The sequence below is a fragment of the Lampris incognitus genome, chromosome 14, assembly GCF_029633865.1.
Source record: "Lampris incognitus isolate fLamInc1 chromosome 14, fLamInc1.hap2, whole genome shotgun sequence".
In the NCBI taxonomy this organism is placed as follows: domain Eukaryota; kingdom Metazoa; phylum Chordata; class Actinopteri; order Lampriformes; family Lampridae; genus Lampris; species Lampris incognitus.
In genome coordinates, this window is record NC_079224.1 from 48,952,462 (window position 1) to 48,979,883 (window position 27,422).

At 47.2% G+C, this 27,422-nt stretch overlaps 1 protein-coding gene across 3 annotated transcripts; it reads left to right on the top strand.

The window, feature by feature from the left end:
- On the top strand, positions 1–27,422 carry LOC130123604 (zinc transporter ZIP6-like). 3 transcript variants are annotated; one of them, XM_056292825.1, is made up of 12 exons: positions 1–131; positions 1,955–2,162; positions 9,153–10,815; positions 13,113–13,251; positions 14,230–14,355; positions 14,664–14,833; positions 15,108–15,287; positions 15,577–15,640; positions 15,888–16,274; positions 16,654–16,734; positions 22,464–22,654; positions 25,197–27,422. In XM_056292825.1, the coding sequence occupies exons 2-12, from the start codon at positions 1,960–1,962 to the stop codon at positions 25,347–25,349; spliced, it is 3,357 nt and encodes a 1,118-aa protein (XP_056148800.1). In that variant the 5' UTR covers positions 1–131; positions 1,955–1,959; the 3' UTR covers positions 25,350–27,422. The 3 variants fall into 3 exon arrangements, with proteins under 3 accessions (XP_056148800.1, XP_056148802.1, XP_056148801.1); XM_056292826.1 differs by lacking the exon at positions 1–131 and adding an exon at positions 413–551; XM_056292827.1 differs by lacking the exon at positions 1,955–2,162 and having other exon boundaries at positions 8–131.

The following is a 27,422-nucleotide window of genomic DNA, read 5'->3' on the forward strand; positions in this document are numbered from 1 at the left end:
TCCGCATCTGTGTAGAGTAAAGCTCCGCCGGAGTGGCTCCTCATTTCCTGAAAGCACCAAGACAGCGAGCGCAGCTACAGACACGACACGTCAGCGGGAGGACGGAGAGCTCACAAACCTGTTCACTTCCAGTAAGTCATGGCGGCCTCGGCGCCTCCTGCTCCGCTCCTTTCACCTCCGCGGCTGCTGCGCCGCGTCTGCTTGATGTGCGCGCGGAGCTCGCCGTGTGCTCCGTCGTGTTTCCGGTGAGTGACGCTGCTCTGCACACGGCACCGCGGGCCGCGTGCAGAGCAGCGTCGCGGGGCGCAAAATGTTTACCTCCGCCAGTCCGCGTGCATTCCTTGCCGGACGGCCATGCTTCCGAATCCGACCGGTACCGCTGGTCCTCCCGCCGGCGGCTCGGTTCGGCTCGGTCCGGCCGCGGTAGGCCCGAGGCCCGTGGCCACATGGCGTCGGCGAGCAGAAGGTGGGACTAGTCCGCGGTGGTCGGTGGAGGTTCAGCTGAACAGCTCCTGCATGTGGAGCAGCGGGGAGGTGATGCTCCGCTGCAGGTGAAGAAACGATGAATCCGTGCGTTCGATCCCCGCCGCCTCCGTTTGCTCCGTCCTCTGTCTGCCAGCTCGGGCGCACATGTGCTCTACTTCCGCAGCTTCGTGCCGCGTCGTTTCTATTGTGTGTTGTACTGGTGTGGGTCGTCTGTACTGCGTGTGGTACTGGTGTGGGTCGTCTGTACTGTGTGTGGTACTGGTGTGGGTCGTCTGTACTGCGTGTGGTACTGGTGTGGGTCGTCTGTACTGTGTGTGGTACTGGTGTGGGTCGTCTGTACTGCGTGTTGTACTGGTGTGGGTCGTCTGTACTGTGTGTTGTACTGGTGTGGGTCGTCTGTACTGCGTGTTGTACTGGTGGGGGTCGTCTGTACTGCGTGTGGTACTGGTGTGGGTCGTCTGTACTGCGTGTTGTACTGGTGTGGGTCGTCTGTACTGCGTGTGGTACTGGTGTGGGTCGTCTGTACTGCGTGTGGTACTGGTGTGGGTCATCTGTACTGTGTGTGGTACTGGTGTGGGTCGTCTGTACTGCGTGTTGTACTGGTGTGGGTCGTCTGTACTGCGTGTGGTACTGGTGTGGGTCGTCTGTACTGTGTGTGGTACTGGTGTGGGTCGTCTGTACTGCGTGTTGTACTGGTGTGGGTCGTCTGTACTGCGTGTGGTACTGGTGTGGGTCGTCTGTACTGCGTGTGGTACTGGTGTGGGTCGTCTGTACTGTGTGTGGTACTGGTGTGGGTCGTCTGTACTGCGTGTGGTACTGGTGTGGGTCGTCTGTACTGCGTGTGGTACTGGTGTGGGTCGTCTGTACTGCGTGTGGTACTGGTGTGGGTCGTCTGTACTGCGTGTGGTACTGGTGTGGGTCATCTGTACTGTGTGTGGTACTGGTGTGGGTCGTCTGTACTGCGTGTTGTACTGGTGTGGGTCGTCTGTACTGCGTGTGGTACTGGTGTGGGTCGTCTGTACTGCGTGTGGTACTGGTGTGGGTCGTCTGTACTGTGTGTGGTACTGGTGTGTGTCGTCTGTACTGTGTGTGGTACTGGTGTGGGTCGTCTGTACTGCGTGTGGTGGCCGTGTGGGTCGTCTGTACTGTGTGTGGTACTGGTGTGGGTCGTCTGTACTGCGTGTTGTACTGGTGTGGGTCGTCTGTACTGCGTGTGGTACTGGTGTGGGTCGTCTGTACTGCGTGTTGTACTGGTGTGGGTCGTCTGTACTGCGTGTGGTACTGGTGTGGGTCGTCTGTACTGCGTGTGGTACTGGTGTGGGTCGTCTGTACTGCGTGTTGTGCTGGTGTGGGTCGTCTGTACTGTGTGTGGTACTGGTGTGGGTCGTCTGTACTGTGTGTGGTACTGGTGTGCGTTGTTTCTCTGTGTAAGCGGTCTCATGTGATCATTAAACCTCTTCCTCCTCAGGAGTCATGATGGCGGATTGGCGGGAGTGGAGTCGGGCCTTGGCCCTCATGTGGCTGCTCACGGTGTGCTGGCGGTCCCCGGCCGCAGCCAGCGGCCCGTGTGGCCCCGCGACGCCGGGAGCGGAGAGCCCCGGAGCGGAGTCAGCCATAGTGGACCTGCCGAAGGCCCAGCACAGCCAGCGGCAGCACCTGGAGGCGCTCTTTCATCGGTAAGGTGTAATTAATGCAGCACGTGGTTTCTATCAGTGTCCAGCGGTCCGGACAGAAATGTGGGCGGTTCGTGGTGAGTCACACGGACTGAAGTTCCCCAAGAGCTGCAGCATAGTGTGAAGCCTTATTTGGAGAGCCATTTGGAGGCTAGATGACCACTACCCCTTGACCCCTAAATGCAACAGGACACCCTGCCCTGCGCGGCTGCACACAAAATGAAGGGGTAGGACCAAGTGGTGGGGGCGTGTACACTGGTATTTTTCTGTACTACTTTACTGGATAGGTGTATAGTATTGCGAGGGCATGGGTGCAAGTCCATGGATACTGAGATGGCATCCAGCGCTTCACCTCTGCCCCTGTCCATAGGGTTAGTGTTTGTGTCAGGAAGGGAATCCGACGTAAAAGTTTGTCAGATCATTGTGCGGATTGACAAGACCGCCATCGGTGCTGTGCCCTCACAGGCTACCGATGGAAACTGTCGAATCTGCTGTGGCGACCCCTGGGAAACAGGGAACAAGCCGAAAGAAGAAGACTTTACTGGATAGATGTATTTCTTTCATTGATAAATAGATAAAACATTTTTGATACCTGGGAGGAAATTGTTCTGCACTGCAGCAGGATAGTATACAATAACTTGATTACTGCTCTAGTTTTTCCTGAGTTAATCCTCATTTTCATCCCAGTAATCTCTAGCAGTAAATAAGAGATGCGTGAATTCCTTCATGTCTCTCGACCACCTGTGAAATCTTCTGGCTCATCAAGACTTAACAGCCAAACTTGTGGGGTTGAACTGTTACTAGTTTTGTACTTTAATTTGTTTGCTTTTTCTCCCTCCCAACACTTATTTTCAGACGTTAAACAACATAGTTTTGCAAACTGACTGATGGCGGTGCTGTGGTCACACTTGACGGTGTCTCCACACCACAATTACAGACGCCAAAGTTGGTTAAACTACTCTGCAGTTTTGCCATTGTGGCAAATAACTGTTTTCAGTGTGTGCTGTTGAACACCATACTGACGTAATATATTATGAAGAGGTCTGTGAGTTCCATCAGAGAAGCATGGCGGCCATTAACTGAAACCTGACAAAGATTTAAATGGAGAATGAAACCCTACCTCAAACTATGATCCAGTACAACTTAGTGTACAGGGATAGCCGCTAATAATTGGTAGCTAATTTGGTAGCCAAGCCCTTAATTTTGTGGCCAAAGTACATTTTCGGTGGCCCAAATGTAAAAACACAGAAAAGGCAATTTAATACAATTTAACATTGTGACACATCAACAAATCAAAAGACATCAACAAAATGAAAATGTATAACTATTTGTTTAAATTGAAAACACACATACATATTCTCTGTCTCTTAGTTCACAGTCTCTTTTTCGCACCCCCCCTCCATGCCTCTGCCTCATACACGCTCTCTCGCTCCCTCCACCCCTGCGTCCATCCCTCCCACATTGTGCCTGTCAGTCATGTCTGCAATAAAAACGATACAAAAAGCAGTAGAAAACCTATAACACATACTTCTAACTGTAGCCAAAATTGTCAAAATACATGGGCAGAATGAATATTTTTTTATAATTATTTAAATTGAAAACTCAAGTTTTTGTAAACATATGGTACATATATTCTGTCTCAGTTCAGTCTTTTTCGCATCGCTCTGCCTCATACACACTCTCGCTTGCTTGCTCCCTCCCTCCCAGAATTGTCTCGGCGCCTGTCGTTTGCAATACAAACATTACAAAAAGCAGTAGAATTATAATCCGCAAGAACTGAAATATAGCGGGCTGGCACAGCTTCCCCAGTGTTGGTTCCCAGATGTCATTGTAGATGTGGGGAATGAATCTACAGCAGTAACCTTGCCGACAACAACATTAACACCGTTAACTACGAGCAACTAGCTGCAATACAAACAGAAAATATGCTACGCCAGCTAGCCAACAATAGCCTACTGCTGATGAAGAGTAGCTAACGTTACATTATTTGTCCAATAAATTTAGGTAGCTGCTCTACTTGGTAGCATTAGCACTACGGTAATTTGTAGCATATAAACCTAACCAGCTAGCTAGCTAACTAGATTAGAATTAAACCAACCCACCATGCTGTTGCTTTGTCGTTTGCATGTTCATGCACCATGTCCACGCCGTTCTTGATATGGAGTTCAGGGGAAAGCACTGAATGTGGTTTCATTTTGTACAGACAGGGCTCAACGTTTTCGGTTTTTATTTTTCAAAGCCATCCAGCATGGCGAATTTCGCCACAAGAGGACACTGTTACATAACCTCACACGAAAAGGAACAGCTTTTGGATCCGTGGAAACATAAAATCCGTGTGAAAATCAGTTTAAACCGATCTGCTCCTTTTAAAAAAAAAATCTGGATATTTTTCGGTAAAAATCAGTAAAAGCCGAAAACGCTGAGTCTTGCGTACAGAATAGTATGTCATGTTGAAATCATTTTCTCCTGTTTGTCACTCTCCATTTGACATATTTGTCTGCCCATGGGTGTATTTTCAGGCGATGTAACTGCAAGGTGTGCAACTGTGCACTTTAAGTGTTGTCCACTTTTTCCATGAATTGTGGTGTGGTGTTTCCTGAAGGCGTTGTTTCCGATGAAAAATGAGCTAGACTTCTCGGCTTGTTGAGGAAACTGGCGGCACACCGCAGTACGTTACGTCCTTAGATGTGTCATATTCTAGCCACTAAAACTCTTGCTTCCATTCACTCCTAAATTTTCGTTGCCGTTCTGTTTTTTCATAGTCCACCTTTTGCGTTTCTGGTTCTTCTGTAGGGATCGTGTTCGCAGCTTGAGTAACGTTAGGCTTAGTAAACCCGTACTTCAGCAGCCCCGACATATCGGCAGATAGCTGGCAATGAGTAAAATTAAGTTATTGTTAGCTGTTTTTGTACAATGTTGAATTAAAAGGCGTGAACGAATCAGGATGTTTGTGGAACTCTGACGTTGCGTTTGTGAAGGGCAGTGGGTTTTTGTTTTTTTAATTTAACCTTGACTTGGTGGCCACAGGGGGCCACCTACTGGGGATATATGGTGGCCACAGAGTAACTTTTTATGGCCACGGGCCATCGGGCCATGGTTAATGTCGAACCCTGGTGTAGACGTGAAGTGGACTGAACTTGAACACAAATGATTTTTCTAAAACAGCTTTGTGGGAGCGCCACAAATCCCAGGGGAATATCCTGACCCGACCAAGTCGCACAAAACACTTCTGCCGACTGTTACTCCATTTTTATTACAGATCACTCCTGGCAGTCACAGTGGAGTTTATGCAACTTAAAAAGAAATGTTCCGTTGCTTCCTTCAGGATCTGTCAGTTGTTTATCCGTTGACACATTAGATGGGAAACATTATTGTTATTATTATTGTTATTATCTTACATGAAAACCCTGTGATGGCCTGGCTCTTGTCCAGGGTGTCTCCCCGCCTGCCGCCCAATGACTGCTGGGATAGGCTCCAGCATCCCCGCAACCCTGAGAGCAGGATAAGTGGTTCAGATAATGGATGGATGGATGGATGGACTAAAACAGTAGAAACATTTATGAACAAACCCCACCAGGGTCAAAAAGACACCACTAAGCTTGGATGAGACGGTATCAACAACCACAATTTTTGGCACATGTTGAACTTGAAGGTTGAATTATCACAAAAGTGCTGTCAAATCTGACCCCCTTTCCTCAACAAACTGAGCTAATGTTTCTAGTGTCTGTTCATCATTCAGACGGTTGGGAGTTGAGATTTTAGGAATTTATAAAAAAAAAACCTTAGCCCCATCTTGCCTGATAGAGCTTTATTTTTTTATGTAGAAAGACGCGTAAAGTCCCACATCCAAAATGTCTTGTTTTTCAATCATCCATAAACTAATGTTTTAATCCATTAACTCTTAATTGTCTTTGTCAGTCCACAGTTGAGAGGTGGACGGACCTTGTGTCCATCCACCTCTTAACCCACGGTTCCCCAACGGCATCCTTGACCTTCTAAACCAAATCCCCATGGCCTCCGAAGCTCTGCCTGCAACTGTCCCGTCTAAATAAAACCACATCGTCATCTCTTCCACCCTGCCACATCCACGATCCGATCCCTGTGTTAATGGCCTCACTGGTTTTAATGGGTGGCTGCACTCCAGCTCACCAGTCTGTGTACCCAAGTGATCTGCATTCGAGTTGTTCACCATATGAAGTGCGTTCACATGGAAACTGGTAACCAGGGTTTTTCCTGGCTTCCTGCTGTCCTGATCATGCACACACACGTGCATGTGTAGCGTGTCTTCAGCTGGCTCAAGCAAACACCTTCGTTTACAAGCGTCTTATTTTAGGAGTTCTAATAACTTTATGACGACATAAATGCTAATGTGTTCATTTACACACTTAACAGCAAAGTGTTTAAAATTAAATCAAACATAACATAAGCTGTTGTTTTCATTTAAAGTTCACATGGACCCTCTTGCCATGTAGCTGAACATAAATATAACAAAACACTGCTTTAATTTACACTTTTTACAACTGGAAACTTCTGGAAAACTGCAGCTCTTTTTTCCTCTTTGGCAGTTTTGGCAGCGCCTTTCCAGGTGCACTGTGCTGTTACGATACAGCGCCACCACATCGGCGACGGCGTAATGCCGCAACTGCAGTCAAAATGACATCCACCGAGTGCAGCGCTCATTAGAAAGCAGTGTTTTTCATTAAGACCCCCGTTGAGAGCTGGAGGCGGGACGGGATTTGACGAAGGCGGCCGCCTCGTCATTCTCTATGCAGGGAAAACCCTGGTAACTGATGAATCAGTCAAATTCAACATCTTTATTCCATGTATTGTGTGTCTGTTAGCACCTCCGTCACCACGTCCCTGCTTTTTACACCACGCAAGCTTCCTGCTGACTTAAAGCACACCTCAGCTGGCTGTGGTCTCACTTCCCTCCTTACAGACCCGGTGAAGTGAAACTTGTGTTAAAAACCCACAAATTCACTTTGTACTTATTTTACATCAACAGCTGATCACCTTAACCTCCAAGTGCGAGTGGGCAAGCAAGCAATATTCCACCCAGTATCATGAAATGTTTTGCACCATCCAATCAAATCACATCCCCAACTAGTTTTCACTGACCACCGCTTGGTAGGTTGTTTGTCTACGTTGCCAGTGAGACGCCACTGTCATGCACTGATTGACACGCCCATACAGCGTTGATCAGGCAGTTTAGTTTTTTGAACAGGTTTTAATTAAAGGGTGTTTTTTTTTGTGTGTGTTCTACCTTTGGTTAATGCATTTTAAGTCACACTTTGGACTTCAAGTGAAATCTGTAATCTAAATTTCTATGTTTATGATCGACCTTTTTATTTCGTCCTTCCATTGTGTTTTGTTAGAATTGTATCTGCTGTCTGATACCACATGTGCTTCACATTCTACCATACACAGAGAAGTTTGCAACCCTTCAAGACATACTTGACACATCAGGCTCATTACTGACAGAGCCGTCTCCATGTTCAGCACTATTCTAGTCCACTAGCATAGGCAGTCGTTACATAAAATGTAGGCCCTACTCTGCTCAGTCAGTTAGCCCAAAAAAATCAGATCAAGGGCCAAATAATATTTCTAAATGTTGGTGTTCATGTGTCCACATAAGACTCTGTGGAACTGGCTAATAGCTGGTCTTCTCTGACTTGATGAAAATGTCTCTTAACATGTGTCCCACTTCTACAAGACACCATGAGTCAGTGGCGAGGTCCTGCTTACAGGTGTCTTCCACCACTTACTTGGGTGCAAAATCCAAAATTTCACAATGCATAAAGGGTAAAAGATGGTGGATACAAATAATGTTCTTCAGTCCTTGCGTGAATTGTCATTAGCAATCACTGAACACATGGCATTCCCTGACATTTCCACTGTTGCCTTTTTCAAGGGTATACGTGTCATCAGTAAGTAGGGAGCGTCTCGCTCTTCCATTATGCATGCTCATTAGACTGTGCCCTACTGACATACTTTGTCACATTCTGACTTTCACAAGGATACATGGCAGTGTGAAAAGGCAACAATGATCATTACATATACAACATGTACCTAGGATACAGCAATCGTATAACATAAAACCCATACCATAGGAATCAGGAGTAGTTAAATAAAAGAGTGCAAGTCCAGCATTTTTCAGTCCGCCTGGTTTTACTGTCCCTACAGTATGTCACGAATCAGTTTGGACACCCTGTCTCGATGTTAAAATTTATAGGCAGTGAGCATGTCCTCACACTCGTTGGGGCAGTGATGTTGATACCTACCTACTGAGAAGGGAAGCCATTGGACAGAAACTTTAAGGACATGAACACCTGGTGGACTGAAAGTAATGTTGAACTTGCGCCACTTCATATATTAATTTAAAAAAAAATTATTTTATTACTTTATTGATCCCCGTGGGGAAATTCTTCCTCTGCATTTAACCCATCCTAGCTGTGTAGCTAGGAGCAGTGAGCAGCTGCCGTGCAGCGCCCGGGGACCAACTCCAGTTCGTCTTGCCATATCTTGGTCAGGAGCACAGACAGGAGTATTAACCCTAACATGCATGTCTTTTTGATGGTTGGGGAAACCAGAGCACCTGGAGAAAACCCACGCAGACATGGGGAGAACATGCAAACTCCACACAGAAAGGACCTGGGATGACCCCCCCCCCCCCAAGGTTGGACAACCCTGGGATTCGAACCTAGGACCCTCTTGTTGTGAGGCGACAGTGCTAACCACTGTGCCACCGCATATAACTATCCTTGATTCCTATGAAATGTGACGTGATTGCTGTATCCTAGGTACATGTAGTTGTAATGAACGATGATTTGTTTATCATGGAAATTAAGAAATTGGGTAAGGATTGAAGAACTTGTACAATTTGTGTGCATCATCTGTTTCTTGTTGCCTCTACATGTCGTCCCCTCTGATGGGTTGGATGAAACTCCTTGACTCAGTTTGCAGTATGTAATTTTATATTCTCATATCAAACAGGTACGGGGAAAATGGCACCCTTTCCCTGACAGGCCTAAAGCGTCTGTTGGAAAGTATGGGTCTCGACCACATCAGGAATGTGACTGTACAACATCATGGGGAAGAAGACATGGACCACGCCCACCATGATCATCACCATGACAATAGCACACACCGCCAAAAGCGTGCAGTCTCAGTGCCTAGAACATTATTGGAGACATCTAAGGAGCAAGATGCCACCCTAAAGAGATTGGAAATGTTGACCAGCCACGACAACCTCAACAAAAATCAACCCACCGAAACAGATTCCTACCCACTGGCAATGGATACCATTAGACGCAGACGAAGGGGTGTGAACAAAGACGTGTCGCAACGCAGTAAGACGGACGCCAACACCTCCGAGATTCCAACCCGAACTCCTGTGGTTGGCAAGGAGGGTTCCCACAATGACAGCCATGGAAATGACTACGACAGCCACGGACACGGACACAGCCATGACGACGGACACGGACACAGCCATGACGGCGGACACGGACACAGCCATGACGGCGGACACGGACACAGCCATGACGGCGGACACGGACACAGCCACGACGACGGACATGGACACAGCCACGACGACGGACACGGACACAGCCACGACGACGGACATGGACACAGCCACGACGACGGACACGGACACAGCCACGACGACGGACATGGACACAGCCACGACGACGGACACGGACACAGCCATGACGGCGGACACGGACACAGCCACGACGGCGGACACGGACACAGCCATGACGGCGGACACGGACACAGCCACGACGACGGACATGGACACAGCCACGACGACGGACATGGACACAGCCACGACGACGGACACGGACACAGCCACGACGACGGACATGGACACAGCCACGACGACGGACACGGACACAGCCATGACGGCGGACACGGACACAGCCACGACGGCGGACACGGACACAGCCATGACGGCGGACACGGACACAGCCACGATGGACATGGACACAGCCACGATGGACACGGACACAGCCACGATGGACACGGACACAGCCATGACGACGGACACGGACACAGCCATGATGGACACGGACACAGCCACGACGACGGACACGGACACAGCCACGATGGACATGGACACAGCCATGACGACGGACACGGACACAGCCACGACGACGGACACGGACACAGCCACGATGGACACGGACACAGCCACGACGGCGGACACGGACACAGCCACGACGGCGGACACGGACACAGCCACGATGGACACGGACACAGCCACGACGACGGTCACGGACACAGCCACGACGACGGACACGGACACAGCCACGATGGCGGACACGGACACAGCCACGACGACGGTCACGGACACAGCCACGATGGACACGGACACAGCCACGACGACGGACACGGACACAGCCATGACGACGGACACGGACACAGCCACGATGGACACGGACACAGCCATGACGACGGACACGGACACAGCCACGATGGACACGGACACAGCCACGACGACGGACACGGACACGACGACGGACACGGACACAGCCATGACGACGGACACGGACACAGCCATGACGACGGACACGGACACAGCCATGACGACGGACACGGACACAGCCATGACGGCGGACACGGACACAGCCATGACGACGTGCAGGAGAGTGAGGAAGTAAGTGTGTCTTCTCTGCAGTGTTGTGTTAAAATGCACACATTATGGAACAAGTGTACACGTAGTCTAGTTAACACTCATGAATATGAAGAACATTGTTACTCAGACTTCACGGTTGTGTGTATTGAATGGGGGGATACTGACAAAAAGTCCAGTCAGGTGATCCGGTCCATCTTAGTTATTGGTTGTAGTGGGGCAGGTCATTGCTGTAGCTGTTTACTTTGTGGGCCAGTGGACACATGATGTGTCAACAATACACACAAAACTACCAGGAGCCAATCAGTGTGCTACCAGCTGACTTAAGGATAGCGCACAGCATCGCGTGTGTCCTTGTGTGCATGTGTGTCTGTGTATGCGTGTGTGTGTGTGTGTGTGCAGGGCTGTGATGGTATAGAGTTTTTCTCACCACGGTGAAAAAGCAACGTATCCCTGTGGTTTACCGCCAGTAAGAAACAATAATCACTCGAGACGTGTCTCTCGATCAGCCAGTGAACGTCATTGGCTGATTGTCAGCTTGATTGGCCATGACCGGTGAGTGGCCTGTCAGTCTCGAATACATCCGATTCTGTGTCGGTCAAATTTCCACACATACGCTGTACGATGGTTTCACGTCGCACACTCAGCGTCACAGCCCCACACACGCACACTACAACATGTCATCGAAAACCATCGTTTACTTTTGGGAAAGCACCTGACATGCTTGTGGAGATGTTTAGGAGAGGTGGCAGTGGGGTTTTTAACTAGATTGTTTAACACAATCTTGGAAAGCGAGAGGATGCCTGAGGAGTGGAGAAGAAGCATACTGGTGCCGCTTTTCAAGAACAAGGGCGATGTGCAGAACTGTAGCAACTACAAAGGTATAAAGTTGATCAGCCACAGCATGAAGATTTGGGACAGAGCACTGGAAGTGAGGTGGTTTGGACATGTGTGGAGGAGAGATGCTGGGTATATTGGGAGAAGGATACTGGGTATGGAGCTGCCAGGGAAGAGGAGAAGAGGAAGGTTTATGGATGTGGTGAGGGAGGACATGCAGGTGGCTATATGACAGAGGAAGATGCAGAGGACAGGAAGAGATGGAAACAGATGATCCGCTGTGGCGCCCCCTAACGGGACAGCCGAAAGTAGTAGTAGTAGCAGCAGTAGTAGAAATAGTGTTGGTGGTAGTAGTAGTAGCAGTAGTAGTGGTAGTAGTAGAAATAGTGGTGGTGGTAGTAGTAGTAGCAGTAATAGTGATAGTGGTGGTAGTAGTAGTAGTGTGATGGTAGTAGTAGTAGTAGTAATAGTGGTGGTAGTAGTAGTAGCAGTAATAGTGATAGTGGTGGTAGTAGTAGTAGTGTGATGGTAGTAGTGGTGGTAGTAGTAATAGTAGTAGTAGTAGCAGTAGTAGTAGTAGTGGTAGTAGTAGAAATAGTGGTGGTGGTGGTAGTAGAAGTGTGATGGTAACAGTGGTGGTAGTAGTAATAGTGGTAGTAGTAATAGTGGTGGTAGTAGTAATAGTGGTGGTAGTAGTAGTCGTAATAATAGTGGTGGTAGTAATAGTGGTGGTAGTAGTAGTAGTAGTAATAGTGGTGGTAGTAGTAGTAGTAATAGTGGTGGTTATTGTTGTGTATTAGAATACAGTGAAAATCTTGTGCTCTTGCTCTCTCTGCCTTAACACAAGAGACACACGGACAAAGGACACACATCCCAAAACAAGACAACCCTACAGACCTACATAGACTATGTTCACATGAATTCATACACCATATAGCCAGTATACACTACACATAACACAATATACACTACACATAACACAATTTACAGGACACATAACACCATATACACTACACACAACAGAATATACAGTACACATAACACAATATACAGGACACATACAATATACAGTACACAATATACAGGACACACAACACAATATACAGGATACATAATACAATATACAGTACACAATATACAGGACACACAACACAATATACAGTACACATAACACAATATACAGGACACATAATACAATATACAGTACACAATATACAGTACACACAACACAATATACAGTACACACAACACAATATACAGGACACATAACACAATATACAGTACACAACAATATACAGGACACATAACACAATATACAGTACACATAACACAATATAACACAATATACAGGACACACAACACAACATACAGTACACACAACACAACATACAGGACACACAGCCCAATATGCAGTGTGTAGCAACAAGTAGTGTTAGTGTTTTGTGCAGCATAGCCCCTCACCAGTGTTGTTTTGTGGACCTTAGTGTCTCGGGGCTTCTGCCATCCTGTCCTCTCACGGGATGTCGGAGGATGCTGTCCTGACTGTCGGGGACTTCAGCTACATCTGTCCCGCTCTGCTCCGCCAGATGGACTCCAGGTCCTGTGTCCAGCATGGAGGGAAAGGTAAGTCAGCATCCTCCCGTTGTTCTCTCACCAAACCAAGTGATTCAGGTCAGGACAGAGTGGCTGCAGCTGGACTTGTCATGTTAACATTTTTAATTCAGACTCCCTTTTGACTCCATGGACCCCGATCAGCCTCATTAATGGTCATTAAAAGGTAATGCGTTACCATAAGAAGCCTGTCACACGCAGCTTTAAGTCTCGTTTAAATGTCACCAGGACAATCAGCAATTAGTTAAGAAGAAAGAGTGGCTTGGGGCGTCCACGTGGCGTAGTGGTCTATTCCGTTGCCTACCAACACGGGGATCGCCGGTTCGAATCCCCGTGTTATCTCCAGCTTGGTCAGGCATCCCTACAGACACAATTGGCTGTGTCTGTGGGTGGGAAACCAGATGTGGGTATGTGTCCTGGTCGCTGCACTAGCGCCTCCTCTGGTCAGTTGGGGCACGTGTTCAGGGGGGAAGGGGAACTGGGGGGAATAGCGTGATCCTCCCATATGCTGCGTCCCCCTGGTGGAACTCCTCACTGTCAGGTGAGAAGAAGGGGCTGGTGACTCCACATGTATGCGAGGGGGCATGTGGTAATCTGCAGCCCTCCCCGGATCAGCAGGGGGGGTGGAGCAGAGACCGGGGCGGCTCGGGAGAGTGGGGTAATTGGACAGATACAATTGGGAGAAAAAAGGAGGAAATCAAAAAAAGAAGAAGACGAGTTTGTTGGTGGTGTTGTGATTATTTGTCTATATGAAAGCTGCTCCATCACACTTCCTCTAATCCAGCTGTGAACTGGTGAAACTTGAGTTTGTTTGAAATGATGCTGCTATGCCCAAAAGTGGCGCCACAGTTGTAGTTCAACATGTAAGTGTGGCTTTAAGGCCCTGCTCATCTCCTCACATCAGAAAAGTGTCTCTGTGACATGAAACTGTCATTTCTTCTCACAGAGCATTTAAACATGGGCTTGACTAAAATCACTGTCTATTTGTAGGCTTCTCCCATGATAACCACGGACACAGTCACGGAGACGGGCACGGACACAGTCACGGAGACGGACACAGTGGACACAGTCACGGCAGCGATTCTGAAGCGTCCAGATCTAGAAGCGCCACCGTAGGTGAGTTTGAAACTCTACAGTTTGGTCAGACTGTGATGGGACACAACTGATGGACTGTTTGTCAGATTTGTTGGGACAGATGAAGTCCTGGCTCCAGACTCCTGTGACTCCATACTGCAGTTACTGTCCACCCTGCTCTGTCTTCTCAACATGGCAGTTACTGTCCACCCTACCCTGTCTTCTCAACATGGCAGTTACTGTCCACCCTGCTCTGTCTTCTCAACATGGCAGTGAGCGTGCTGATGTGCTGATGTTGACATGACATGATTTTGATGACTAAATCTAAAGAGTGTTTGTGTGTGTTCCAGCTTGGGTTGGCGGCTTCATTGCGGTCACGGTTATCAGCCTGCCCTCTTTGATGGGCATCATCATCATCCCCCTGATGAATAAGACTTTCTTCAAGTTCCTCATCAGTTTCCTGGTGGCTCTGGCCGTGGGCTCACTCAGCGGAGACGCCTTCCTGCACCTCATTCCCCACGTCAGTATTTCACCCGGCCGTCAGTCCTCAGGCCTGCTCGCTCACTGTTGGCAAACAAGACACTTTTTGATCTTTGTTCAGCAGCAGCAGAAGACTGGTTGTAATTCATGTGTTGTGTTCATGTCTTTTTAACTCTTGGATTGTTTTACATATCAGCTGGTTTTTATAAAGGTGACTGATTTTGTTTGTAATATCCTACTGAAGCCTGTTTTTAGATGGTTTTTTTTGTATATATTTATCAACCTCTGTCTCTGTTCATTTCTTGTCCCACCAGTCTCAAGGAGGCCATTCCCATTCCCATGCCCATTCCCATTCCCATTCTCATCACCATGATGAGTCGGAGGAGCTGCGTGGGATCTGGTTGGGGCTTACAGCTCTGGCTGGAGTCTACTTCATGTTTCTGACAGAGCACTTCATCACCCTGGGCAAAATGTACAAGGATAAAAGACAGAGGGTCAGTACTGTGAGACTGCTTTTATTTCCTTACTGACACAAAGGACAGACAAAGCCTGATAGAGTGCAATATAAAAGTTGGTGTTGTGATTATTAAAACCCTCACTTTGATGTAGGTTAAGGTGATTTTTAGAACATCCCTTTTTAGATAGTTTAGCATATTCTAAACATTTATATGAAGGCCTTCTTGTTATTTAAAGTGTCTAAATGTGCTGAATCCTGTCCATAGCAGACCAGAGAGGGAGGTGAGCTGTTTCTTTGTGGTAACTTGAGCTGTGAATGTCTTCCAGAGCCACAGTAAAGGAGATCTGGACAACCAGCTGGCACTGGAGAACAACACCAAACCAGTCAAGGGTGAGATGTGTGAGAAGGAGGACCGCTCCTCTTCCTTTGTTTTATTTGAATGCAGGGATGAGTGTACATTAAACGCAGGTCACATCTGTTCTGCTGATTCTTCTTGCGTTTAATTGGAGAGCAGATGGGCTCTGTCTCAATGAAGCACAACATTCATCATCTTTTCCTTGCTGAAGTGGATATGGTTGAACCCTGCTAGCTAAACGAGCAGAGTGACTGAGGTTCTGCCATCTCTCTGTGTCTCTAGATGTTGAGAACAAGGGCACTTCTGGTGACCACGTTAGCGACGGGAACATGGCAGAAGAGGAGCAGGTGATGCTGGCCCCGATTGTCGCTGTGGTGACCCCACAGGAGGCTGAAGAAGGCACCTTCACAGGAGATGAATGCGAGAACAAGTGTCACTCGCACTTCCATGACACGGTGACCAAGGCCGACCCCAAGCACCACCATCACCATGACTACCACCACATCCTGCACCATCACCACTCCCAGAACCACCATCCCCACACACACAACCACTCCCATTCCCACTCCTACACTGAGCAGGACCTCAAGGGGGCCGGCATTGCCACCCTGGCCTGGATGGTCATCATGGGAGATGGCCTACATAACTTCAGTGACGGCCTGGCCATTGGTGAGTAGACGATTTCAACATGCCAGGATCAGCAGGGAATAATAAATACCTTCCGGTATCAGCGCTAACCCTATTCACTGCTTTTTGCTAACGGCTGAGCAGTCGTTTCCATTTGAACAACCTGGAAAAGAATGCAGATGGCGTCCCCATTTACTTAAGCTTTCATAATCCAGAAAGCAGAAACTCGAGGGGTTTGAGTCCCTGATGGTATGTTAGCCATAGCCTGACCAACTTCCATGAATAGAAAGTCAAATCCCTGAAGCAGTTCCACCACAACTGAGTACTAATGTGAGGCGGGGCTGAATGAGAGCAACTCTCAGTCTGATGAAGCTGAATGTAACTGAGAGTTTCTGGTGTAGTAACATCTGTTCTCCACCAGGGGCCGCCTTCACTGAGAGTCTGTCCAGTGGTCTCAGCACCTCCTTGGCTGTCTTCTGCCATGAGCTCCCTCATGAACTCGGTGAGTCTCCCACCACCTCCTATAACAGTTTACATGATTTGTGTTCCCCCGTCACCGCTCTTGTGTTTTACAAATGCTGCTGCTTTCTGTGTGGTGGTGATAAATATATTGTGTCTTATCCAAAGGAGTTGAATCAAGTGCAACTGGACTTGGTATATATCCCTGAAGACGTTTCGCCTCTCATCCAAGAGGTTTCCTCAGTTCGTGCCTTTCTGACTAGACCAAGCTAGTCTGACTGGCTGGTGATGAGACTCAGAATTTATCCTCTAGGAGTCGTTGTCAGAGCTATTGATATGCGTGGCTCTTTGTAATCCGATGTTTACCAACACCCATCGCTAACAGAGCCATAGATATGAGTGGCTCTTTTGTGTACCGATGTTATGGCCGCGCCCGTCATTATCGGAGCTACTGATATGCGTGGCTCTCCTGTGCTCCGATGTCCAGCCGGGCCCATCGCCATCGGAGCTATTGATTTGCATTTGTTTAGCAGCGACGGTGGTTGGGGGTGTTAGTTTCGACTTCAATGTTCAGTGGTCATGAGAGTGGTTGGAGCCGTTACTGAGTGACTGTTGTTCTTGGAGGCTAGACTTCTTGAGTCTCCTGGGTAGAGATGAAAGGACAGCATTGTAAGTGGGAGATAGATGGTGTCGCAGACCACCTCCTCTGTTGAAGGATGGTTTTTCCAGTTTGGCATAGATGGCTTCCTTCACCCCTCTTTCAAACCATCTATCTTCTCTATCCAAAATGTGTACGTTGCTGTCCTGGAAGGAGTGTGTCTTCTCCTTTAGGTGTAGATAAACTGCTGAGTCTTGTCCTGAGGAGAGTGGCCTTCTGTGTTGGGCCATCCATTTGTGTAGTGGTTGTTTGGTTTCTCCTATGTATAGGTCAGTGCAGTCCTCATTGCATTGTACAGCATACACCAGATTGCTTTTACGGGTGTGTGGTACACGGTCTTTGGGATGAACCAGTCTTTGTCGGAGTGTGTTGCTGGGTTTGAAGTATACCAGGATGCGGTGTTTGTTGAAAATTCTCCTGAGTTTCTCGGAGACCCCAGAAACATACAGGATGACTGTGTTATTCCTTCTGTTGCTTTTCTCCTCCTCGCTCACCTGGTTGGTCTTTCTGGAACGTGTTGCAGTTTTCACAAAGGTCCAACTGGGGTAGCCGCAGGTTTTTAAAGCTCCCCTCAGGTGTTTGTGTTCTTTTCGTTGGGCCTGAGTGCTGCTCGGCACATTATCAGCTCTGTGTTGCAGAGTTCTGATGACGCTCAGTTTGTGTTCCAGAGGGTGGTGTGAGTCGAAAAGTAGATATTGGTCTGTGTGAGTAGGTTTCCTGTAAACCCCAATGTGGAGGCTCCTGTCTTCCCCAATGTGGACGTCACAGTCCAAGAAGGGCAAACTGTTGTTCTTTACGTCTTCCCTTGTGAACTTAATGTTCTTGTCTACTGAGTTGATGTGTTTGGTAAACGCTTGCACCTCTTGTGTTTGGATTTTGACCCATGTGTCGTCCACATATCTGAACCAGTGGCTCGGAGGTGTTCCTCTGAAGGAGTTCAGGGCCCTGTGTTCTACCTCTTCCATATATAAGTTAGCCACAATGGTCGATACTGGTGAGCCCATTGCACAGCTGTGTTTCTGTCTGTAAAGTCTCATCACCAGCCAGTCAGACTAGCTTGGTCTAGTCAGAAAGGCATGACCTGAGGAAGCCTCTTGGATGAGAGGCGAAACGTCTTCACGGATATATACCAAGTCCAATTGCACTTGATTCAACTCCTTTGGATAACCATGACCTGGATGAATGAAAACATTTACAGATATATTGTGTCTTCTGTGTCCACTGTGTGGTGGGGATAAATATATTGTCTCTTCTGTGTCCACTGTGTGGTGGTTATAAATATATTGTCTCTTCTGTGTCCACTGTGTGGTGGGGATAAGTATATTGTCTCTTCTGTGTCCACTGTGTGGTGGGGATAAATACAGTGCATCTGGAAAGTATTCACACCCCTTCACTTTCCCCACATTTTGTTATGTTACAGCCTTATTCCAAAATGGATTAAATTCCTTTTTTTCTCATCAATCTACACACAATACCCCATAATGACAAAGTGAAAAAGGTTTTGTAGAAATTTTTGCAAATTTATTAAAAATAAAAAACTGAAATATTGCATGTATATAAGTATTCACACCCTTTGCTATGACACTCAAAATTGAGCTCAGGTTCATCCTGTTTCCACTGATCATCCTTGAGATGTTTCTACATCTTGATTGGAGTCCACTCGTAGTAAATTTAATTGATCGGACATGATTTGGAAAGGCAGACACCTGTCTATATAAGGTCCCACTGTTGACAGTCCATGTCAGAGCAAAAACCAAGCCATGAAGTCAAAGGAATTGTCTGTGGACCTCCGAGACAGGATTGTATCGAAGCACAGATCTGGGGAAGGGTACAAAAACATTTCTACAGCTTTGAAGGTCCCGAAGAGCACAGTGGTCTCCATCATTCGTAAATGGAAAAAGTTTGGATCCCCCATGACTCTTCCTAGAGCTGGCTGCCCAGCCAAACTGAGCAATCGGGGGAGAAGGGCCTTGGTCAGGGAGGTGACCAAGAAACCGATGGTCACTCTGACAGAGCTCCAGCGTTCCTCTGTGGAGATGGGAGAACCTTCCAGAAGGACAACCATCTCTGCAGCACTCCACCAATCAGGCCTTTATGGTAGAGTGGCCAGACGGAAGCCTCTGCTCAGTAAAGGGCACATGACAGCCCGCTTGGAGTTTGCCAGAAAGCACCTAAAGGACTCTCAGACCATGAGAAACAAGATTCTCTGGTCTGATGAAACCAAGATTGAACTCTTTGGCCTGAATGCCAAACGTCACATCTGGAGGAAACCAGGCACCTCTCATCACCTTGCTAATACCATCCCTACAGTGAAGCATGGTGGTGGCAGCATCATGCCGTGGGGATGTTTTTCAGCGGCAGGAACTGGGAGACTAGTCAGGATCGAGGGAAAGATGAATGGAGCAAAGTACAGAGAGATCCTTGATGAAAACGTGCTCCAGAGTATTCAGGACCTCAGCGTGGGGCTAAGGTTTACCTTTCAACATGACAACGACCCTAAGCACACAGCCAAGACAACGAAGGAGTGGCTGCGGGACAAGTCTGTGAATGTCCTTGAGTGGCCCAGCCAGAGCCCAGACTTGAACCCCATTGAACATCTCTGGAAAGACCTGAAAATAACTGTGCAGCGACGCTCCCCATCTAACCTTACAGAGCTCGAGAGGATCTGCAGAGAAGAATGGGAGAAATACCCCAAGTATAGGTGTGCCAAGCTTGTAGCTTCATACCCAAGAAGACTTGAGGCTGTAATCGCTGCCAAGGGTGCCTCAACCAAGTACTGAGTAAAGGGTGTGAATACTTACTATGTACATGCAATATTTCAGTTTTTTATTTTTAATAAATTTGCAAAAATTTCTACAAAACCTTTTTGACTTTGTCATTATGGGGTATTGTTTGTAGATTGATGAGAAAAAAAAAGGAATTTTATCCATTTTGGAATAAGGCTGTAACATAACAAAATATGGGGAAAGTGAAGGGATGTGAATACTTTCCGGATGCACTGTATATTGTCTCTTCTGTGTCCACTGTGTGGTGGGGATATACACTCACCGGCCACTTTATTAGGCACACCTGTCCAACTGCTCGTTAACGCAAATTTCTAATAAGCCAATCACATGGCAGCAACTCAATGCATTTAGGCATGTAGACATGGTCAAGACGATCTGCTGCAGTTCAAACCGAGCATCAGAATGGGGAAGAAAGGTGATTTAAGTGACTTTGAACGTGGCATGGTTGTTGGTGCCAGACGGGCTGGTCTGAGTATTTCAGAAACTGCTGATCTACTGGGATTTTCACGCACAACCATCTCTAGGGTTTACAGAGAATGGTCCGAAAAAGAGAAAATATCCAGTGAGTGGCAGTTCTGTGGGCGAAAATGCCTTGTTGATGCCAGAGGTCAGAGGAGAATGGCCAGACTGGTTCGAGCTGATAGAAAGGCAACAGTAACTCAAATAACCACTCATTACAACCGAGGTATGCAGAAGAGCATCTCTGAACGCACAACACGTTGAACCTTGAGGCAGATGGGCTACAGCAGCAGAAGACCACACCGGGTGCCACTCCTGTCAGCTAAGAACAGGAAACTGAGGCTACAATTCGCACAGGCTCACCAAAATTGGACAATAGAAGATTGGAAAAACATTGCCTGGTCTGATGAGTCTCGATTTCTGCTGCGACATTCGGATGGTAGGGTCAGAATTTGGCGTCAACAACATGAAAGCATGGATCCATCCTGCCTTGTATCAACGGTTCAGGCTGGTGGTGGTGGTGTAATGGTGTGGGGGATATTTTCTTGGCACACTTTGGGCCCCTTAGTACCAATTGAGCATCGTGTCAACGCCACAGCCTACCTGAGTATTGCTGCTGACCATGTCCATCCCTTTATGACCACAGTGTTCCCATCTTCTGATGGCTACTTCCAGCAGGATAACGCGCCATGTCATAATGCTCGAATCATCTCAGACTGGTTTCTTGAACATGACAATTAGTTCACTGTACTCAAATGGCCTCCACAGTCACCAGATCTCAATCCCATAGAGCACCTTTGGGATGTGGTGGACCGGGAGATTCGCATCATGGATGTGCAGCCGACAAATCTGCAGCAACTGGGTGATGCTATCATGTCAATATGGACCAGACTCTCTGAGGAATGTTTCTAGTACCTTGTTGAATCTATGCCACGAAGGATTAAGGCAGTTCTGAAGGCAAAAGGGGGTCCAACCCGGTACTAGCAAGGTGTACCTAATAAAGTGGCCAGTGAGTGTATATATTGTCTCTTCTGTGTCCACTGTGTGGTGATGATAAATATATTGTCTCTTCTGTGTCCACTGTGTGGTGGTGATAAATATATTGCCTCTTCTGGGTGAAATGGCATTGAGATGCGTACTTGGTCATCTTGTGCTTGGGTAAAAAAAGATTTGAGGATAGAATCACTTTTGGTTTTGAAGTGCAACAGAATCTCAGAACTTTCTAGATGGATATTTAGTGTTTCGCAGAAAACCTCTAATTCTACCTTCACAGTACACAGATTGTAATTTAATTCTACCTTCACAGTACACAGTTTGTAATATAATTCTACCTTCACACTACACAGTTTGTAATTTAATTCTACCTTCACAGTACACAGTTTGTAATATAATTCTACCTTCACAGTACACAGTTTGTTATACAATTCTACCTTCACAGTACACAGTCTGTAATATAATTCTACCTTCACAGTACACAGTTTGTAATTTAATTGTACCTTCACAGTACACAGTTTGTAATACAATTCTACCTTCACAGTACACAGTTTGTAATATAATTCTACCTTCACAGTACACAGTTTGTAATTGAAAGGCAAATCTCACCATGTTGGGTTGTCTCAGCGTGTTTTATGTTTTAGCTTTTGAGTGAGACACGGTCCAGAGTAGTAGCGTATGACCTCATAAACACACAGGATCAAGGTCCAGCCTGACACACATGCTACAAAGACCACAGGACTTGGCATGCTTTGGAAATATGGATCACAGTCCAAGTCCCCACATGTCCACATTCTGTATATGAACTCTTGTATACGCCAAAGTGTGTCTGACATCAGAGCTCAGGAGTTAAGGTGTTAAAACTCCATTTCCCAGGTGACTTTGCGGTGCTACTGAAGGCAGGCATGACGGTGCGCCAGGCAGTCATCTACAACCTGCTGTCATCCTTAACGGCCTATCTGGGCCTGATCACTGGTATCCTCATCGGCCAGTACGCTGACGACATTGCAACATGGATATTCGCTCTCACGGCTGGTCTCTTCCTGTATGTGGCGCTGGTGGACATGGTAAGTACACACAGGACACAAATACTACAGTACCTCTACCATAGTACCACAGTACATACTGATACACATGGTACACACAACAGTACCTGTAACAGACTAACATAGTACCTCAGTACATACTGATACACATGGTACACACAATAGTACCTCTAACAGACTAACATAGTACCACAGTACATACTGATACACATGGTACACACAATAGTACCTGTAACAGACTAACATAGTACCACAGTACATACTGATACACATGGTACACACAACAGTACCTCTAACAGACTAACATAGTACCGCAGTACATACTGATACACATGGTACGCACAATAGTACCTGTAACAGTACTAACATAGTACCACAGTACATACTGATATACATGGTACACACAACAGTACCTCTAACAGACTAACATAGTATGACAGTAGATACTGATACACATGGTACACACAACAGTATCTGTAACAGTCTAACATAGTACCACGCTACATACTGATACACATGGTACACACAACAATATCTCTAGCAAACTAACATAGTACCACAGTACATACTGATAAACATAGTATACACAACAGTACCTCTAACAGACTAACATAGTACCACAGTACATACTGATACACATGGTACGCACAATAGTACCTGTAACAGTACTAACATAGTACCACAGTACATACTGATACACATGGTACACACAACAGTACCTCTAACAGACTAACATAGTATGACAGTAGATACTGATACACATGGTACACACAACAGTATCTGTAACAGACTAACATAGTACCACGCTACATACTGATACACATGGTACACACAACAATATCTCTAGCAAACTAACATAGTACCACAGTACATACTGATAAACATAGTATACACAACAATACCTCTAACAGACTAACATAGTACCACAGTACATACTGATAAACATGGTACACACATAAGTACCTCTAACAGACTAACATAGTACCACAGTACATACTGATACACATAGTACACACAACAGTACCTCTAACGGTACTAACATAATAGCACAGTACATACTGATACACATGGTACACACACAACAGTACCTCTAACAATACTAACATAGTACCACAATACATACTGACATACATGGTACACACACAACAGTACCTCTAACAGTACTAACATAGTACCACAATACATACTGACATACATGGTACACACACAACAGTACCTCTAACAGTACTAACATAGTACCACAGTACATACTGATACACGTGGTACACACAATAGTACCTGTAACAGTACTAACATAGTACTACAGTACAAACTGATACACACAACAGTACCTCTAGCAATACTAACATAGTACCATAGTACATACTGGTACAGATGGTACTTCAGAAGTGTGGGTAAATATACCTTGTGTGCCACTGTGCTACTCTGTCATTAGAAGAGCGTCTCAATATGAAAAACTGTTTGATTCAGAAAACAGCGGTGCTCCCACCACGCTGCTGAGAAATGTACTTCAACTAGCAACTCCGCCGGCGTCCGGGTAGCACGGCGGTCTATTCCGTTGCTCACCAACATGGGGATCGCTAGTTCGAATCCGTATGTTACCTCTGGCTTTTTCAGGCGTTCCTACAGACACAATTGGCCGTGTATGAGGGTGGGAAGCTGGATGTGGGTATGTGTCCTGCTCGCTGCAGTAGCGCCTCCTCTGGTCGGTCAGGGCGCCTGTTCCCCAAACAGGCGTGATCTTCCCACATGCTCCGTCCCCCTGGTGAAACTCCTCACTGTCAGGTGAAAAGAAGTGGCTGGCAACTCCACAGGTATGGGAGGAGGCATGTGGTAGTCTGCAGCCCTCCTGGATCAGCAGAGGAGGTGGAGCAGAGACCGGGACGGCTCAGGAGAGTGGGGTGATTGGTCGAGCACCATTGGGGAGAAAAAGAGGGGGGGGGAGACGTGTGGGGGGGGGTGGATGAGAGCTGCAGCTCTTCTTTTTCCCTAAGAGTCAGCAGCAGCTGTTGTGCTGACACAGCAGTACTGACCTAATGTCTAATCCTGGTGCTAAAACAAGCTGCTTTAGTCCCGGCTGTGGCCTTCAGAACCACCTGGCCAGTTCTCTGTGTCTCACACACACACAGTATGAAGCCGAGTCTGAGCCACTGGTCTCTGACCTGCACTACCGGCCGTGTTGTGATGGAGTTCTGAGTCGTGGTCTTAAACCGGTACCACGGAGTTGGAGAAGAGGGCGGCAGCCTACAGGCAGGCCTGGGGTCACACTGGGCAGTTGACAGTAGCAGCAGATGTGCCAGTGTGGCTGAGGAGAACTGTGAACATGCAGCACAATCCTTCCTGTTTTTAAACAGGAGTGCTGGACAGCATCGAGTATTGGAAACCTGTTTTTACCGGCTGGTTCCTCTTTTATTCTGTACATTTAGTAAAGTTGGCAACAGGATAGATGAGTGTGTGTCGTTTTAAATGGACCTAAAATGCTTCCTGTGGTGAGTGTGACATCATGTCCTGTTTGACATCATATCCTGTGTATGGGTAAATTCATGTGTGTGTTTGTTGGCAGGTGCCAGAGATGCTGCACAATAATGAAGGAAACCACGGTTCCAGTCACTGGGGCTTCTTCCTGCTGCAGAACGCCGGCATGCTGTTGGGCTTCGGCATCATGCTGCTCATCGCCATTTATGAACACAGCATCCATCTGGACCTGGGTTACTGAAGATGGGTGTAGTCCTGCTCCTCCCGTGCATTCCAGTGCTGCAGTTAAATTATGTGTGTGGGTTTTTATTATGTTGTGTGTTCTTTCTGCTTGTGTCGGCTTCTACTGTCCTGAAACTCAAATGGGTCCTCCTCTGCGCTGGTGGGCTGAGATCTTCCCCGGACCAGAACATGAATGTGTGGTGATGTGACTGATGAGGGAGGCAGGGACGCATGTTATGGATGTCCTGATGAAGAGCTGCTTACCTGACATGGCTTTGGTCTGGTGGTCAGATGTGGGCTTGCATACAGACTCCTTTAGGGCGGCTAATGTACTTGGGCCGGTTAAAGGTTGGCCCGGCGGCTGATTCTGAGCCGCACCAGAGCTCGTCTTGCGTCATGTTGATTTATTTGGAGCCTTTTTGTTGTCCAGCTTTGTCTGTTACAAGACATCAGACCATGAAGGTCTTTCTTTAGTTCCTGCTTTGTGTTGGGCTTGTATACTGTAGTCCGTGGTCATGATCTCCACATGGTGCCTTACATTCAGACTCTTATGTGGAGTCCAGGTTCTGCCTTGGGGCAGTGTGCCACCGAAGGACAAACGGCAGCCGTAACATGTTGTTGGTTTGTCTTCTTTAACGACCAGTGTGTGTCCTTCGTCGTCGGCTCGTCTGTTACATCATGTTTCCATACAGACAACAGACCGAGCTTCTCTTGACCCTCTGACCTTCTGTCCTCACTTGTCACCGAGAGCCTGAGGCCACCGCGGCACGCTGGCTGATCCAAGCCCGGCGTTTTCTAATGGGACACACCTGACAGGTGGTCTCTTTAAAGGATCAGATGCTGAGCTACACTGGAACCCCATTCCTACAAGTCCTGTGAACATGAGTCCAGCATGTTGTCAGTTGATTTTTGTTAAAGATTTTGCTGTTACTTCAAATGTCTGTCGTTAATGCTGTTTGACTTGTTCTTCAGTCACTTTTGAATATCTTGTGGAACAAGGAAGCCACCCGTTGTTTGGTTTCATTAATCTCCTGCGGTCAAAGTCCTGCTTCCCCCCCCACCCCACCCCTTCTGGCAAGCTGCGGCCCAGCCTCGGCCGGGTCAGAGGTCAGGGTGTCCACCCAGAGGTGTTGTGAGCAGCGTCTTCTTGTACGGCTCATCGGGGCAGACGCACTTGGGGACGGCCTTCCTGTCCCAGCTCAGTCTTCTCCAAAGGGCCCGAGTGGGTTTCCTGCGAGCCTGGTCCACATGTCAGAAGATGTGGGCTGGTGGCTGACAGAGGACATGTCCCTGTTGAACGTCACCAAGTCTGGTACATTACTCTCATTGTCCCTGCTGAAGTGCCCGTGAGCAAAGTGTCAGAGAGCTCTCTGTTACCCGTCTGTCTCTGAGAGTCATTCTCTGGAATCTGACGATGGAGCTGAAAGAGGGATGTTTGTTTTTGTTTCTTTCTCCTTCAGGAAGTAAATGTTTTCAGAAATACTGTGGCAGCTCTACATGAACCCTTCTCACAAACCAAGTACACGTCTAAAATCTGCTTCCAGTAAACGTTGACTTGGAATGTGGTCTGTCCTTGTAATCCTGAGCTGATATGTTGTACAAAGTGATGAGGTCAAGAGATGTTTCCAGAATGAGGTCATGTAAAGTGTTGTAATTATTGTAAGTTATTGTGCCATTTTTTAATTTAAACGGAAAGTGTTTGTTTCTGCCCAGCTGTCCTGTAACAAACGTCGAGTCCAACCAACCACAGCACGTTTTATGTACTTGTACACCCACTGAACTTGCTTCATGGCTTATTTTTTACTTTTGTGTGTGTACAACAATCTGTATTGGACAGTGGAATTGTCCGTGGCCACTACTGGTATCAGTCCTATTAAATATTGACCAAATATTAAAACCCTGTCAAGAAGTGAGCAGTCTGGACAAGGTTCTGGAGCCCTCGAGCCAAGGTGTGTGTTGTCTCCATGTAGGAGGGATCCGTTTGTGGTGGAAGTTCAGTATGCCAACGTAGACTACATGGTTTGTTAGGCAGCTTTAGGATGGTCACTGTGTTTTTTCCTTTTATAACAATAAAACTTGTTCACCCACACAA

What these genes read in the sequence shown, in the direction of transcription:
- LOC130123604 (XM_056292825.1), top strand. Translation starts at nt 1,960, where the DNA reads ATGATGGCGGATTGGCGGGAGTGGAGTCGGGCCTTGGCCCTCATGTGG. An exon ending in ACAAGGATAAAAGACAGAGG is followed by an intron (nt 15,288 to 15,576) that starts GTCAGTACTGTG and finishes AATGTCTTCCAG; the next exon opens with AGCCACAGTAAAGGAGATCT. An exon ending in CAACACCAAACCAGTCAAGG is followed by an intron (nt 15,641 to 15,887) that starts GTGAGATGTGTG and finishes CTGTGTCTCTAG; the next exon opens with ATGTTGAGAACAAGGGCACT.